The sequence below is a fragment of the Gymnoscopelus braueri genome (genome assembly GCF_963280865.1).
Source record: "Gymnoscopelus braueri genome assembly, chromosome: 23".
Taxonomy (NCBI): Eukaryota; Metazoa; Chordata; class Actinopteri; order Myctophiformes; family Myctophidae; genus Gymnoscopelus; species Gymnoscopelus braueri.
In genome coordinates this window covers 41871504-41888687 of record NC_137625.1, presented here as the reverse complement: position 1 = coordinate 41888687, position 17184 = coordinate 41871504, and the positions used below count along the sequence as shown (strand labels likewise).

The window sequence follows — 17184 nt, the reverse complement described above, 5'->3', positions numbered from 1 at the left end:
GCTAGTGTAGTGTTTGAAGTGACATTCCTTGCCAACCTTTACATGAGTATTCGTCTGGGAAACGTATTACTGAACTCACTCTGTTACAAGAAGATAAATCTTGCACGTTTGATTCCACTACATTTCTAGGAAGGCTGTCAAGTAATAATAACTTCAGGATTTTATCGGTAACCAAATGTGTGTGTCCGCAAACTAAAGTAGACATAACCCTAACCCTTAGAGTGAATTTCCTTGCTAAGCCTGTAGGATACATTGGGATTTCATAAAAAGGGAAGAAGAAAAAGAGGTAGCTGGAAGGGCTTTGGTCCCAAATAGAAATCTAGGCTAATGACAAACTTTTTAAATTCACCTCAGAGTTACATGTACCACTACTGTTTAAATACAATTAAAAAAGATAAATGACTGGCCTTTTTGTTGATTAGATTGCACATTTTCTAGTTTTGATAGGTGTTTCTAGGCTTAAGCAAGAGTGGTTCTACAAGCAAGCCAGCGCATACATTATGGTGTTTCAGAGAGTTACAAGCTTCTGTAAATGCTTTGTGAAATACAGCAATAAAACCAAAAGTAAAATGTATACTTGTAGTTTTGAATTTTGAGTGTTATTAAAAGCATTTACTTTGAATACTTGAGAATTTTAAAAAGCAATTACTCTAGTACTTTACCTCGAGTCAAAAAAAAATATGGACAACTTTCATTTGTAGTTGAGTAAGATTTGAGCAGATCTACAAGCTCACAACGTTTGCGATGCGTTGTACATCAGCTATTTTCAGCCAGGAGATTTTAAGCGGAGGGGAAAAAGGAGCAGACCGAGTATAGATCCCTGGAGGACCCCAGTCAACTAAGGGTTTAAGTGGTTAACACTTACATAATCCAAAATGCTATATATTGTTAAGATAAAAAAATCACCCCAAATGTTTTCATTTAATATCTCTAACACAGAGAGGATCCAGTCTGAGAAATGGTTATCCTCTTGTCAGCCAAAGACTTAAAGCGGCAATGCATAACTTGTATGTCCTCCACCGGATCTACCATACACATTGGTTAAAACAATGTTTTATTCATTAAAATAAGTTCCGGATTGCAGCTTTAAAGGGATAGTTCACCCCAAATTTTTTTTTTTTCCTATGATTTAGTCACCCCATGGAGACTTGAATTCATGGATATTTTTGTTTTTGTCGCATTCCTAAGCCAATAATTTGATGACGAGCGCACCGGTAGGCAGCGGTTCCGGTAGGAGACAAAGGAGACGCTGCCGGTCATCAAATTATTGGCTTAGGAATGAGACAAAAACTAAAAAATATCCAAGAATTCAAGTCTCCATTGATGGAAAAAAACGTCATTTTAGGGGTGAACTTTAAATTGCCCAGTCTTTTCCAAACGGTAGATATCTCTCAATCTATTCCAAATTCATAGTTTAACTCAGACAGAACCCCCCCCCCCCTGTCTCTCAGAACCAGAACTCTGAGACGAAGACGTGGATGACCACGATGTTACGATGAGACACCACTCCTGATTTGATGTAATTCATGGACACCTCCACCACCACGTTGCTGGGGCCGATGATGGGCTTCACTTGACGGACAACACCTAAAGGAGACACCACAGATTACGATCAGTGTTGCCAGATCTGCTTATTATAATTTCAGCCCAAGGTTTTATTTGAAAATAGCAGGTCTACAAGCGCACAACGCGTCGCATCGCGACGCGTTGTGCGCTTGTAGATAGTCTATTTTCAAATAGCTGATGCATATGTTTAAAGTGCTCATGTGTCCCATAGTCGCTTCTTTTGGGCTTGTTTTCCTAGACCCGGTTGCTTGTTTCTCTCACAGAATCTGGCAACACTGATTACGATGAGGATTTGGTGAGAGATTGGAACATGGGTTTGACACATACAGCATGTGCAGTGGTGGAAAGTAGTATAGTAAGTATATTTACTCAAGTTTTGTACTTAAAAAGTTTTGTACTTTTTTCACTTTACTGGATTATTTCCAATATTCAATACTTTTACTTCGACTCCACTACATCTCAGAGGCAAACATCGTACTTTTACTCCACTGCAAGTATTTGAAAACTTAAGTTACTAGTTACTTTGCAGATATAAATCACTATATTATAAAACATACATGGACTACTTTAGCCCTATTTTATACCTAGGCTATTTTCAAACATTTTAGTACTTTTGCTTTTGGTACTTTAGGTAAATTTTGATGCCAATACTTTTGTACTTTTACTCAAGTAACATTTTGATTATGTATGTATATAGATACTGTAGAAAGATTTCAGTTATAAATGACATAAAATGTCTGCATCTAACACACAGTTGCAGTAGTAAGAACACACATTCCTTCACTACCTTCATTTTCAACATGTTTGACTTACCCATAATCATGTCATAGTGGACGCGCTTCACCACATCAAAAGAATGCTCGCTGTCTGAAGCAACTATGTCAAAGAACACGTTGGTGGCTCCAGGAAGAGGGCTGTTAGGAACCATCGTCCTCAGGAAAACAATATCTGTTAGAAAGGGAGGATCAAATGTTAATTGACCTTTTAGCCCAGGAAAGAATCTGTCATTTTTAGATTTCTTTGGGCTATTCAAAAATAGCAGATATACAAGCTCGTAGCGCGGCACTCGGTGCCACGCTATGAGCTTGTATATCTGCTATTTTTGAATAGCCAAAGAAATCTTGAAATGACACAGATGCGTCCCCGGTCTTAATGGATTAAGCATTGCACTTGCACAGTTTTGGTCAAAATGAATTCCATCTAGGGTGAAAGTAGATGTACAACGTATTTAGGATGATGGTTGCCATCTACAGCAGCGGTTCTCAACCTGTGTGGGCCGTGAGGATATTGCAAGTGGGCCCCAACTAATTGGCAAGATTTTGATCATATAAAAGAGAATATGTATTGTGATACCAATAATAGGAATAGTTCCATAGTTCCATAGTTCCATGGATCCAAGCCGGAACACAAATGAATATCCTCTGAAAATGTGGTCAGGTGGGTGGAACGCAAATATTTTACAGATTTTCAAGTGGTCCCTGATCCAGAAAACGTTGAGAACCACTGATCACTGATCACTGATGTATGACATCATTAGTGTGACATCAGTCATCTATGATGTCAGACTTATAAAATCAGTAATCTTCATAATATGAGCAAAGTTTCAGCACAATGCCAGATTGGGCTGAATCTTTGCGCATAATGTAGATTACTGACGTCATTGTATGGACATCATAGATGAATGACATCATAGTGCATCAGACATCCGTTGACTGTTTAGGTTTTAAAAAGTGAAATATTTCGATCATTAGGCAGAAGAAGGAATATATGATATCGCCCAATAACCTGCTTGCTGACGACATGGGATGTGGCCCGAGTTACAGCGTGGTCTCTCACCTCAAGAAGCTCACGCAGCAGACAAAGATAGAGTATGACCGCCTGATACCCTCCATCGACAAGAAGCCGCTCCCAGATCCGGTCATCGGGTTGCGTCTGCGGGGAGGCAGCGGCACAGTAGAAGCTCCGGCACAGCCCGTGGAGATGAACCCACAGGAGTTCCAGGACGTTCACCTGGCTCAGCCCAACAAGAGTCTGAAGCCACAGATCTTCAAGAATCCCTATGACATCCCCCGCAGTCAGCTGCTGGACCAGCTCAGCCGCATGAGGAGTAACCTCTTAAACGCGAGTGTCTGTGCCCTCAGAGGACAGGACCCAGACCAACTCCCCAGCGTGCCAATAGCGCAGATGGGAAACAAAGCCGCTCCTCAGCCCTTGCGAGACGCATGTCCAGAGCTTCCCAAATTTGTGCACGCATTTGGAAACCCCTTCAAATCGGTCAAGAAGGGCAAGAACGATGAAGAGGGTGAGTTTGTGACCGGCCCCCAGAACAAGGGCAAGAGACCAATGGACGATAACGTGCATGGCGGAGGGTCCAAGAAGCGACGCTGCATGTCCCCTCTGCGCCAGGGCAGGGCCTACACCCCGCCGGTCACCCCACCCGCCAGCCCTCACCCTACAGCTGATGTGGAGAGCAATGACAGCTCGCCAGAAGAACTCAAGATGAACCACTACAGCCCGGACGGGACCTCTGAGTTGGACCCAGGGACAGGGGCGGGGAATCCAGAGCACCAGGAGAACCTCATAGCAGCTGCAAACCCCCAGGACCCCCAGAACGGGCTGGAGGGGGAGGAGGAAACCGGCCGACCCCCCGGGGGTGTTGAGCTGCAGCCCTGCAGTGAGGGGGGAACGGTGGGCATCTTGCCACAGCACCGACCCCCTCACGATCTGTCACCCACAGCACTGAAGAACCAGATGATCATGGAGAGTTTGGAGATGAACAATGAACTGAGTGCTCTCATCCTCCAGGAGATCAGAAAACCTGGCAGAGACTATAAGAAGATCTTCTGTTTCTTGAAGCAGATCGAGGGCAGTCTGGAGACCCAGCTCCTCTTCCTCCAGAACATCATAAAGGAGGCGGCCAGGTTCAAGAAGAATGTTCTCGTCCAGCAACTGGAACACTGCTTGACGAAATCCAGATCGAACACCATGAACCATTTAGACGTGCTCTGAGATCCGAGTTGGATTGGTTTACACTTAGCCCACTTAAACTCTATATACTTAGCTGGGCTCTATACTTGGTCTGCTCCTCTTTCCCTCTACACCAAATCTCTTCACCGAAAATAACTGATCTACAAGGTCACAACGCATCACATTGCGACACGTTGTGAGCTTTTAGAGAAAAAAGAAAGAGACAGTTTTTGAAAAGTTGTATACATTTTTCAAGATTTTCACCTGTAATGAAATGCGCAAAATTAGGACTCAAGGGTTAAAGTGGTTACTCCACAACTGTCTCCACAAATGTATACAGCCTGGCACAACTTTTAAACTGGTTAACATAACAGGCACATAGCTGACATTGAAGATTATTTGTTTTGTTATATCAATAATAACATTTGCAGTAATCTGCATGGTTGGTCAGCTTATTGAATTGAATTGCTGTGGCAACAATATATGATTATTGTTTGTGTTTCAATGTCCCTTCTTGAGGGGAAATTGTGATATTGTAATGTGATAGTTCTGTGTTCACTGGTTCCTGTATAACTTGTCTTGAAAAATATAGAATTTCATAATATACAAATGTAAAACTGGAATAATATTGAATGAGGCTGCTGAAAATGTTGAAATACACAGGCCATAGCCCAGGAACTGACAACGTAACACGATTAAGCAATACCAATGATACCCAGTGGTGTGTTCAAGGGCATACTACGTATATAGCGTAACACGGTATAACACACCACTGGTACTACCCCATATTACGTGTTTGTTATCTCAAAATGGTTGTTATACAATGGCAGAATGTCCACTTCTGGGGCGTTTGTAAAAGTGGTAAATGGTGCATTTACTGTATATAGCACCTTTTATCTAAAGCGCTTTACAATTTCCATATATTCACCAATTCACACACAAATTCATAACTGGAGTTCCAGTTATGCGGTGTCAACCATACAAGGCACCAACCCGCTCATCGGGAGCAGCTAGGGTTTAAGTGTCTTGTTCAGGGAAGCTGGTTCTTAAAGGTGAGGGCACCCGACACTCTGGTTTTAGTAATATAACACCCAAAACACACTCATGACTAATTCAGGGCCCTTAGCGCCGGGACGCAAACGCAGCACCCACATTTAGCGTCCTCTAGATATCACTATTGCACTGGACAGTGGACACCCCCCCACACCGCAAGTTAAGACCATGCACTGTGGCATAAAGTTCTGCCGTTAAAATAAAGCCCCAAATCAACCATACTTGTCTTTGTTTGTGAAAAAGATAGTATGTTGAATACACACTGAACTATCACATCACAATGTCACTTGTCTCCAGGCCAAAACAAAATAATTTCCCCCTCAAGTTCACTGAATGACAAAAATAAATGCAAAAAAAATCATAATCTTCATTTACTGTTATGTTAACCAAGTTGTGCCAGGCTGTGTCCTTTGTGGAGACAGTTATGGAGTAGCCACTTTAACCCTGGGGTCCTAATGTCATGCAATACGCATGTCATTATAGCTCGAAAATCTTCAAAAAGGACAACAACTTTTCAAAGAATTGTAGCTGATCTAATAAGCTCACAATGTGTCATATTTAATTGCTGATAAGAAGCTGGTTTTGTTGCAAATTGCAAAATTACTGTAGAGCTACAGTTTAGATTAGGGAGTTAGAAATGGGGTGGGGGGCATGTTGTGAATATTTTGGTTTTCCATTTGGTATGTATTTATCTTTTTCTATTGTATTTGTTTTGTGTTTTGTGTGAGATTCGTTTGATTTATTTGGTTGGTTATTGTATGTTTTTCCTTATTTTCAAAAGAAGCATCTGCATTTTGAATGATGAAAGGTTTCTGTTATGTGATGCTTCACAATAAAAAAACATATTTGATACGAGAGGTAAATAACCTTAGAGTACTATTTAAACAGCATGTTCAGGGGAAAAGGCAGTGTAAGCAGTTCCATGAACAAAAGCTATTTTACATTGTGAAGGGCCATGTAAACGAAACATCACAAGATAAAAAGAAACGAGAAGGCAAAATATTTTAAAATGTATAAAACATTATGTGAAAACAAAAAGTTGAGGAGGGACTATAGGAAGGCCTAATGGTAGCGGACACAAGACCGCTGTCTCGCTGTGTTGGTTTGCGAGATTAGTCCTTACAGACACACACACAGACCTTCTAGATAAGGGGTTTTCAACCTGTGGGTCGGGACCCCCAGGGTTTTTGGGGGTGTCCCCAGATAACAGTGAAAAGACAATTTAAGGACTTTTAAGACATTTTTAATACCTCAAAAAAAGAAAGAGTAGAGAAAAAGAGCATTACTGCATCAGAAGTAATCAACAAAATATACTATAAAAGCTGGCCATATTGTCAAATAATATAAGAGGCAAACATTTTGAAAATAGACTATTTTCACAATATTTATGTATCCCTGGAACCGAGTCTAAATGGAACCGAGTCTAAATGGAACCGAAACTAAATGTAATGCCTCAACCCCTACAATTCCAAGTGCTTGTCAGGGTGGGGGGTCCCCGGTTCAAATATGATTATTTTGAGGGGTCCCCACAGTTCAAATATGATTATTTCGAGGGGTCCCCACAGTTCAAATATGATTCTTTTTTTTGGGGGGAGGTGGGGGGTCGCTGCCTGAAAAGGTTGAGAACCACTGTTCTAGATCACAGGTTTTCAAAGTTGTTTGAATGAAATACGTCATTATCCTTTTCGCAAGTTGTTAGTGTGATGCAGTATAAAGGAGGCCTCACCCTCTGCTGCGGTGAAGTCTCTGTAGGTGGGCAGAGAGATGACGGTGTGTGTGATGAGACGAACGGGGTCCACGGCACAGCTGACGTCCCTGGGCTGACAGGCCTTCACACATCGCACACCCACCGAACCCCCATTCTTCTGTCTGGGGAGAGGAGAGAAGGGACAAAAAAAAAGACAGAGGTGAACTGACAAAGCTAGTTGGGCAACCAAACAAAGCAGGGCATCATTCAACTGAACAGTCAGACAAAGAACTACACATAGATTTGTCACGAGTCTAACCATGACATTGTAAAACAAAAATACACGTTTACACGTGCCTCACCATTTCGTCTGAAAGAAATGGCTTTATTTTCCACCAACACCACACGGGGGAGTTGCACAAGAACTCGGCAACCCCTGAAAAGCCCCATACAACATATGGTTTATCAATGGATCGATCGCCAAACCATAGAGGCGTGTTAAAGAGGTTCCACTGAGGTGAAGACAGAAAGTCTTTCAGCGTGCACCCGAAGGAGCGTGGGGGAGGGGAACAGGGCCTTGTAATTTGTAGGAAGCAGGTGGGTCCAAGTTGGTCTTTTTAAGCCTCAGGCCAAAAGCCACAGAAACGATATCCATGGCCAGCGTGTTGCCACAGAGAAGAGGGACGAGTACAAAGCGAGGGAGGGCACATGGACTTAGATGTCATTCGAGGTGATCCGATGAGAAGAGTATAGGCCACTGCAGTGATTCTCAAACTTTTTAACCCATTAAGACAATTCTAAAGATGTTTTCTGAATCCAACAGTTTTTTGGAGAAAAAAATATTAATAATAATAATCTCAAAATATTTTGTTCCAGGGACCCCCAGAAGCAAAGATTTGAGTTACACATGTTTGCTTTAACAAATATATATTTGAGCTCATAGCACTATCTCTTTTCTTTTTTTTTTTAAATCTCTGGAACCCCAATCTACACTGTTAAATCCTTAGGATGGGGGGTGCATTTTTAGTAAGGATTGAGAGAGGAGAGAAATGAGAAACAAGACAGTGGAGGGATTTGAACCCTGGTCCTCACGCTCACAAGGAACACATCATCACTGTCAGGCGGAAACCTTGTATGTCCAAGACATAGTTATTTAGTCACAATCTCTCTTTTTTACTACATTTTTATCCCACGATTTTTCAACTCTTTTTTTTTCACCCAGTGCCAATTGTCTAAGTAATCCTGGGCGCTACACTCCCTCTGCCAGCCTAGGGAGAGCCCAGAGCCGAGCTCATGCCTCCTTCAATGCATGAGAGCTAACAAGCCTTCTTATCACCCGACAGGGGGGAGTTTCCCCGTTTGGACGTAGCGTAGAGAGACCAGGATTACTGCATTTTGTGTGAGGGTACCTACCCTAGGAGACACGGGGAGAACATGCAAACTCCACACAGAGAGGCCCTTTCACCAACCCCACCTAGGGTATGGGCACTGATGACGCGGAGGGGAGAACACGCCCCCAGTGTCCGAAATCAGCTCTTGTTAATACTTTTCATTGGTTCAATATTTACAAAACACACTGACACACATAACCTCTTCCAATCTGGTGTCCCTATTTTGGCCATGTCATTAGAGGCAAAAATCTACACAAAGTTTTAAAAGAAATAGCAAAAATAGACGATCCACAAGCGCACAAAGTGTTGTGGATCGGCTATTTGTCAGTGCTTATTTTTCGTGCCACTGTCATACTACTAAGTATAAATATAGGGCATTCGTATTTGAAAGAAAGAAAACATAGAAAGATGAAATATGGGCACTAACTGGCTGAGCCACCAGGCAGCTCAGTCATCTGACATTCCTAACAATGTCAGGCGCAAAATCTGGCAATATACTTGTTTTTGGAATGAAAACCGAGAACTCTTTTTGAGGGAATCCTCCTAATCATCTGTATCAGATATTAATGCGTTTCCAACACTGCAGACCAGACGAACCACAGGGAGGCACTGGCTGTCGGTGCGAGAGTCCGACCTGTCCGATGCCGATCCCCATCTTGGAGAGACCTGGACCAGTGGTTCTCAACCTTTTCTGTCTGTGACCCCCCCAAAATAATCATATTTGAACTGGGGACCCCCCAAAATAATCATATTTGAACTGGGGACCCCCCACCCTGACAAGCACTTGGAATTGTAGGAGTTGAGGCATTACATTTAGTTTGACTCGGTTCCACAGATAAATATTGTGAAAATAGCAGATCTACGAGCTCTCAACGCCTCGCGTTTGCAAGGCGTTGTGAGCTTGTAGATCTGCGATTTTCACAAATGTTGCCTCTTTCTTATATTATTTGACAATTTGACCAATGTTTGACCAGTTTTTATAGGTTTTGTTGAATACTTTTGATACAGTAATGGTCTTTTTCTTTTCTTCCTTTCTTTTTGTTGAGGTCTTAAAAGTCCTTAAAGGTTTCATGACGTTCAGTTTTACCACACATTAAAAGTCTTTGTCATGGCCCTTCAAACGTGTATAGAAAGTTTTAACAAAAAATTCCACTCCATTGATCCATGGCAGGTGTTTTTCTCTCACATTTCTAAAGCCTTTTCAACTGCAATGAAAAAAGAAATCTTTGCCTGCGGGTGTCGCTGGTGAGGGATTTTGCTTGTCAATCATCGCCTCTGCTCCGCCCCCCCCCCCCAAAAGGAAAGGATAGGGGAGGGGAGGGGCGAGGAGGAGAGTGGGCGGGATTAATCGGCTGTGACCTCACTGCCGAAGGGCCAAGCTCAGATTACTTTTCAGCCTAATTATTCAGAAAACCCCAGACCACAGAAAATCCACTGATTTTTTGGGTGTAATTGAGGTCATAAAACCCCCCAAAAAACATAAAAAATAAAAAAAGTGAAAATGAATGTCATAGAACCTTTAAATTGTCACTTCACTGTCACTGGGGACCCCCCCCCAAATCATTTGATATTTTATGAAAAAGTGCAAAAGGTTTCTATTTGAGAACATTTAACTAGAATTAATTTTATTCAATCACTTCAACGCCCTATTGAATACTCTTCTAAAATAGCTCACAAAGCAGCTGTTTTTTTAAGATTTCTGAAAACGTTAAAAAATCAGGACATATCGGCTGTATAATTGCCAACAATACCCATGTCTTAAAAAAAGTCAAATAATGGCCAATATATCGGGCAGACCGATATATATCGGTTGGGCTCCAGTCGGTGCCCTTCAAAGAGCTGGAAAAGTCCTGCACGGCTGCTGGTGTTTTGGTATCATTCACTGTATATTAACTGATATCCACCCAAGACCAACACCAAACGCACCATCCATCTTGAGAGAGCTGTAGCGCTGGCGCACCACTAATTGAGACCCCGTTCCGTGGCCCCAGGCCCAGGTTCCCATAAATAAGTGCCATGCTTATTTTTCTTGCTCTTCGCTAAAGTGGGACATCCTGAATTCCATGGTAAAGTCAGTTCTGGCACTGGGGAGGGCATAGGAAATAACTGCATTAGCCAATATTAATGACCACAGTACAGGAACACTGCATTGGCAAGAATTGGGGTGCACGTGCGTGCGTGCGTGCGTGCGTGCGTGCGTGCGTGTGTGTGTGTGTGCATGATGGAATTATCTCTGAAAAGCAGTTGTTGTGTATCACATCCATTTTAATTGAAGACATATAACATTATGTAACAACAGACATATAATAGTTGAGTACAAAAAAAGCTGCTGTACAGACATGAGGTAGATTGAGCGGGCATCATTATCAATCACTGGCTTTGAACAAGTCTTGTGATCACTAATACAGCGATGATCTTAAAAAACAGCTAAGGACCTCCATCTAGTGGTGAGCAAAAGCCAAAGCACCAATGGCTAGCACTCTACTGCTGCTACATTGTATCATAAAATAAATAATAAAAGAAAAAGCTGGAAGACACAAAGGAAACATAATAGATCTGTTTAGTTATAATAAGCTTATGGCAATAAAAAAAAAGTCAATCAATGTGGCTGATTCTGGCAGCAACCACTTTCAGTGTCAGGAAAACCCATGAAGACCGGGAACGCATCTGTGTAACCACTTTAACCATTATTTTATACTTTGGCTATTCAAAAATAGCAGATATACAAGCTCATAGCGCGGCACCGAGTGCTGCGCTATGAGCTTGTAGATCTGCTATTTTTGAAAAAACGTGATTTGTGCAAGTCTTTGAATATATATATTTTTTTAATCTTTTTTTTTTACTCAAATCATTGCTTCTGGGGGTCCCTGGAACAACATATTTTAAGATGGGGGTCAAATACTGTAATATGTAATTTTGGGGGTCCTTGACATGAAACAGTTTGAGAACCACTGATGTAGCAACATACGCTTTTTCAAAAAACTGTTAGGATTTTGAAAACATTTGTAGAAGAAGCAAAGATTTGAGTTACAAATGTTCACTTTGAAAAATATATATTCAAAGATTTGCACATTTTCATGATTTTTCTAAAATAGCAGATCTACAAGCTCGCAGGGCGGCACTCTGTGCCGCGCTACGAGCTTGTAGATCTGCTATTTTTGAATAACCAAAGTATAGGATAATGGTTAAAATCGAAAATGACAGATGCTTTCGCTGTCTTAATGGGTTAACTTATCATGCACAGTCCCTTAGGTTCAGGTCAGTTTGGGTTTCAAACCTAGGTCTCCCGTGTGACTGTGAGAGACCACATTTCTACTGCTCAGCCAAGAGACAATCCCTGCTTGGCCAGGTGAGAGCTTCAGGTACCTGACACTAGGGCCAAAATGTCTCAATGAAAGAGTAAGGTAGACCACCTCACTACAAATATGCTTGCCAGTTATATTGGGTTAACATACATAAAACAACGCTTTATTCATAAGAATTCTGTTCCGGGTTGCCGCTTTAACGCTGAAGATTTCACTTGTATGCAGTCATTATGCAAAATTCACCCCATACTAGACTATCTAGTCTATACCTCTAGTCTAGTATGGGACCCCAGGCGGAGGGGCTGCTCGTGGGTGACAAACACGGCGATCTTGGCCATGTAGAGGTGTGTCCTCCCGTAGCGCACCAGCCTCATCTCCACGGTCAGAAAGAAGTCCCGGGGCCCGGTCGGGGAGCGTCGCAGCGAGATCACGCCGCCGTGGGCCGTGGGCCTCTGCTGTGCGCCAAAGTACCCGTCCTCGTCCCCGGACACGATGTCCAGCAGCACGCTGTCCCCCGGCACGGCGTTGGAGGGCCCCATGCGGAAGACGTCCGCGGGGACGGGGGCGTCCGCGGGCACGGTGACGGTGTAGAAGGAGATCCTCAGCGGCAGCGAGAGGCACGCGGCGGGATCCCGCGTGAACTCGCACGTGACGCGTTCGCAACGGCTGAAAAGAGGGGAGAAACGCAAGCGGATTGGGTACACGGGTGGGGGGGGAGGTGAGGGAGGGGGGGCAGAAACCACGGCACATATGGATCAACGAGGGAGGAAAGACAAGACTGGAAGCCAAAGAAAGTGAAGAGTGAGAGAAAGATAGGGAGTTTGACCCACTCAATCCGGAACGCATCTGTGTCATTTTAGATGTCTTTGGGCTATTCAAAAATAGCAGATCTACAAGCTCATAGCGCGGCACTCGGTGCCGTGCTATGAGCTTGTAGATCTGCTATTTTTTAAAATTTTTGATAATTTTTGAAAATCTTTGAATATATATATTTTTAAACCGCACATTTGTTACTCAAATATTTGCTTCTGGGTGTCCCTGGAACAAAATATTTTGAGATGGGGTTCCACGGCCAAATCCATATAATTTTGGGGGTCTTTGACATGAAAAAGTTTGAGAACCACTGATATAGCACCATAGATTTTTTTCAAAAAACTGTTAGGATTTAGAAGACATTTGTAGAAATGGCCTTAGGCCTTAATGTGTTAAGAGTACAAGGGAGACTGGCGTTTCTGGTCACTCTGGTGACTATAGGTGCGATCTCCATGCGTTATTTGTTTAATTATTGATGAAAGGGCACGCCTAGGGCACACCTAGGTGTGGAGAGTTAGATACATCATGCGCAAACATTCGGCAAGAATAAGCAGATGTACAAGCGTTGCGACACATTGTCAGCTTGTCGATCGGCTAATTTCGGCAAAGAAATTTGGAGTAGAGGGAGAAAAGGAGCATACGGAGTACAGTGCCGTGATGGACACCGGTCGACTGAAGTATGCGGGGTTTAAGTAGTTCATTTATTTGATTGATTAAAATAATCAGTTAGTGCCAGAGATCAGCTCTTACCCCTCTGAGGCACGTTTGAAGTTGTGCGGGCAGTCGAAGGACAAACAGCGGAATCCTCCCTGGATGTTGAAACAGCTCTCAGTGACGGAGCAGGAGTGGCTGCCTGCGGCACACTCATCAATGTCTGAAAACATAACAATGGGGTCATATGTAATATGTAACAGGTAATTCATTATTGTCTTGAATTGGCACCAAAGTATCCAGCCAGTTCAGTAACCAAAACATCTGGGACCAATTATGATGAAGCTTCCAGGAGCAAGACAAAGCCTCCAAAAGCCCTGTTAGTGAGCCCTTGAGGCTATGCTGCTTTTTCTTTTCCTTTTTTTTAAGATCTATTTTTATTTTAGATGCAGAGAGACAGTAAACCAAGGGCAAGACAAGACGGGGGTTGGATTGGAACCGAGCTTCTCCTCACAAGCAGCTACCAGACATCCCCATGTAAAAAGGCCTGAGGGTGGTTCTAATAGGAGGGCCATGGGTGTCACCAAAAGCATGAAGGAGCATTATAGAACATTCCATGGGAATATAGCCAGTAGTTTTCAAGCTGTCTTGTGTATGGGATGAAAGTGGTAATTCCTTTGGGGTATTTTTTGTCAGGTACATTTGCACATATTATGTGAACATATTTTTTTACTATTTTATCCATCCGCAGTGGGCGGACGGACAACGGCCAGAGAGCATTTAGGGATTAAGGGTCTTGCTCAAGGACACTTTGACACGTAGACTGGGACAAGGGAACCTCTGTTTCCCAAACACAGTCACTCTACCCATTCAGCTATAGCCACCCTCATGTGGCTCATCGTCCCTAAAGCCCTGCCACTAACAGCTTATAGAAACAATCACATTGAGGTGCCAGGTGGATCAGCCAGTCTCCTTCCCACATGCCCTTCATGTCTCACACGTCTCCCTTCTGTTACTCTGGCCTTGGTTTCTTGTCTCCCTCCCCCCGAGACCCTTCTATCTAAATAAAAAAGCAAAAACAAAAACTGGCACAAAAAATATCAACACAAAACAAAACAGAAAAGTGTTGTGGTGGGGTTTTCTGTGAGATGGATTACGGAGATTCAAATGTACTCACAACCTTACAGCGTCTGCTCAGACAACTGTCACATGCATTTGACACCCAATAATAACAAAGGCTGGCATTGTGTGAAAACAGCTAAATCATTAGGGCTATAGTAGAACTCAGAGAGTGAACAAATGGAACCAAATGGACACATAAGTGTCCATTTGGCAGTGGTGTAAGTACATTTACTCAAGTACTGTACTTAAGTACAGTTTTGAGGTATTTTTTACTTTACTGGAGTATTTACAATTAGTACTTTTACTTTTACTACATCTCAGAGGCAAATATTGTACTTTTACCCCACAATTTTTGGGGGAAAACTTTAGTTACTACTTACTTTGTAGATTTGTATTATTACAAAACAAGCATTAACCACTTTATCCCTACATACTTCGGCTATTTGAAAATGACTGATCTACAAGCTCACAATGCGTCGCGTTGTGAGCTTGTAAATCTGTTATTTTCAAAAGATCTTTGTACATTTTGATGCCAATACTTTTGTACTTTACCTTACTTGTAACAGAGTATTTCTGCATTGCGGTATTGATACTTTTACTTTAGTAAAACATTTGAGTACTTTTTCCACCACTGCCATTTGGTTCCATTTGTACACTCAGTTAACATTGACACACAGGATAGTGAAGGTGTGTGTACACAGATAATGGTTCTTCCTTCACCTTGACACGAGCGTCCATTGGGAGCCAGCGTGTAGCCCGTTGGGGGGCAGGTACAGAAGAAGCTCCCAGGGGAGTTGACACAGCGGTAGGAACAGACATGGCCTCCAGTCGGCAGGGCACACTCGTCAATGTCTGACGACAGAGGAGAAGAGCACAGAAACCAGTGGTGTAATTAAGTAACTAAGTACTTTTATTACTGTAAGTACTGTACTTAAGTACAATTTTGAGGTATTTTACTTTACTGGAGTATTTCCAATTTTCAGTACTTTTACTTTTACTCCACTACATCTCAGAGGCAAATATTGTACTTTTACTCCACTACAATTATTTGAAACTAGTTACTTTGTAGATTTTGATGATTAATACAAAACATTAACCTTCAGCCCTATATACATTTCGGCCATTTTAAAATAGCCGACATATAGCTCACAATGCCTCACGAAGCATTGTAGATCTGCTATTTTCAAAAGATTTGAATACATTTGAAAAGTTGTGAAATGGGACATTCTGCATAATGAGTACTTATGACTTTTGGTACTTTAAGTACATTTTGATACCAATACTTTTGTACTTTCACTCAAGTCAATTTTGAAGTCCGGACTTTTACTTGGAACTGAGCCTTTCTACATTGCAGCATTGATACTTTTACTTAAGTAAAAAACATTACTGAGTACTTTTTCCACCACTGGTTGAAACGCAGATAAAAGGCACAACAACACTGCGTTGTAAGGAACATCCGTAACGCTTCTTCGACGTCGCAGAGTGTGCTCCGAAAAAAACGTACCTTCACACGTGATCCCGTCGATGTCGCTCAGCTGGTAACCACGACGACAGTAGCACTGGTAGGAGCCGTACACGTTGGCGCACTCCTGGGTGCAAGGGCTGGCCTCGCACTCGTTCACGTCTGCCCAAAACGACAACAACAAAACGCACACGGCACCATTAAATGGAACCAAAGTGTAACTTAGATAGCATGTTACGTAGACCAGTGGTTTTCAACCAGTGGTCCTTGAGGGGGTTCCAGGTGGTCCCCAGCTAAATGATAGAGTTGGTAACCAAACCAGTTAAATAATTGTTAAACATCTGCATTACTTAATTAAAGAATTGTTATTTTGATCAACGTTTGCCTGTTATCTCTCTGTTAGCTCTCTCTATTGGTACCAACATCAATACAGCATGGAATTGTGGACAAAATCATATCCAACGATAACAAGATATTCTACGTTTTGGGTCTGAGAGGCTAAATCTCATCAAATGGTGGTCCGTGGCTCAAATGTCGAATAAATAATGGACCTTGAAAACCACTGACGTAGACAGATACCAGGTCATTGTTGGCCTGGCATCCTATAGTGTGTATAGTTTCATTGTAGGCTGATGATAGGTTCTTGGTTTACGCATGTATTAGTTGTTATTAGATTATTGGTTTACTCATGTATTACTTTATTATTAGATTACTATTTTTATGCATTTGATGTATCATGTGTATTATGATGTATTATCTTGTGTCCTTGCTTACTGTAAGTCGCTCTGGATTAAGAGCGTCTGCTAGATGCCTAAACTGCAAACTGTAACCATGTGACTACAGTGTCTATGCAGCTTTGCCCTCGTTTAAACTTTGAACAGACTTTAAAAAGCTACAAACCACTTAAAACCTACATTTTACTTGGTTGACTGGAGGGTGCCCCAGGGCTCTACACTAGCTCCGCAAATTGTTTCCCTCTACACCAAATGTCTTTACCGAAAATAGCTGATCTACAAGCTCACAAAGTCCCGCGTTGCAACAGGTTTTGAGCTTGATCGGCTGTTTTTGCCAAATGCCCCCCCACCCCCAGAATAGGGACGCTATGGTTCATGTGGTTCATGTGAACAACATATTTTGAGATGGGGGTCCGCAGCCAAATACATATAA

General features: G+C 42.4%; 1 protein-coding gene across 1 annotated transcript in view; it reads right to left on the bottom strand.

Annotated features, from left to right (window-relative positions):
• Positions 1-1447: 1447 nt before the first annotated feature.
• LOC308079666 (fibulin-1-like) overlaps positions 1448-17184 on the bottom strand; it is a gene marked incomplete at both ends in the record, with an annotated part of 29327 nt that continues 13590 nt past the window's right edge. The window contains 10 exons of the mRNA XM_080421217.1: positions 1448-1587; positions 2380-2514; positions 3417-3648; positions 4018-4235; positions 4302-4523; positions 7313-7455; positions 12258-12635; positions 13533-13656; positions 15276-15407; positions 16060-16179. Coding sequence (XP_080277343.1) covers positions 1448-1587; positions 2380-2514; positions 3417-3648; positions 4018-4235; positions 4302-4523; positions 7313-7455; positions 12258-12635; positions 13533-13656; positions 15276-15407; positions 16060-16179 — 1844 coding nt within the window. The remainder of the gene's footprint in view (positions 1588-2379; positions 2515-3416; positions 3649-4017; positions 4236-4301; positions 4524-7312; positions 7456-12257; positions 12636-13532; positions 13657-15275; positions 15408-16059; positions 16180-17184) is intronic.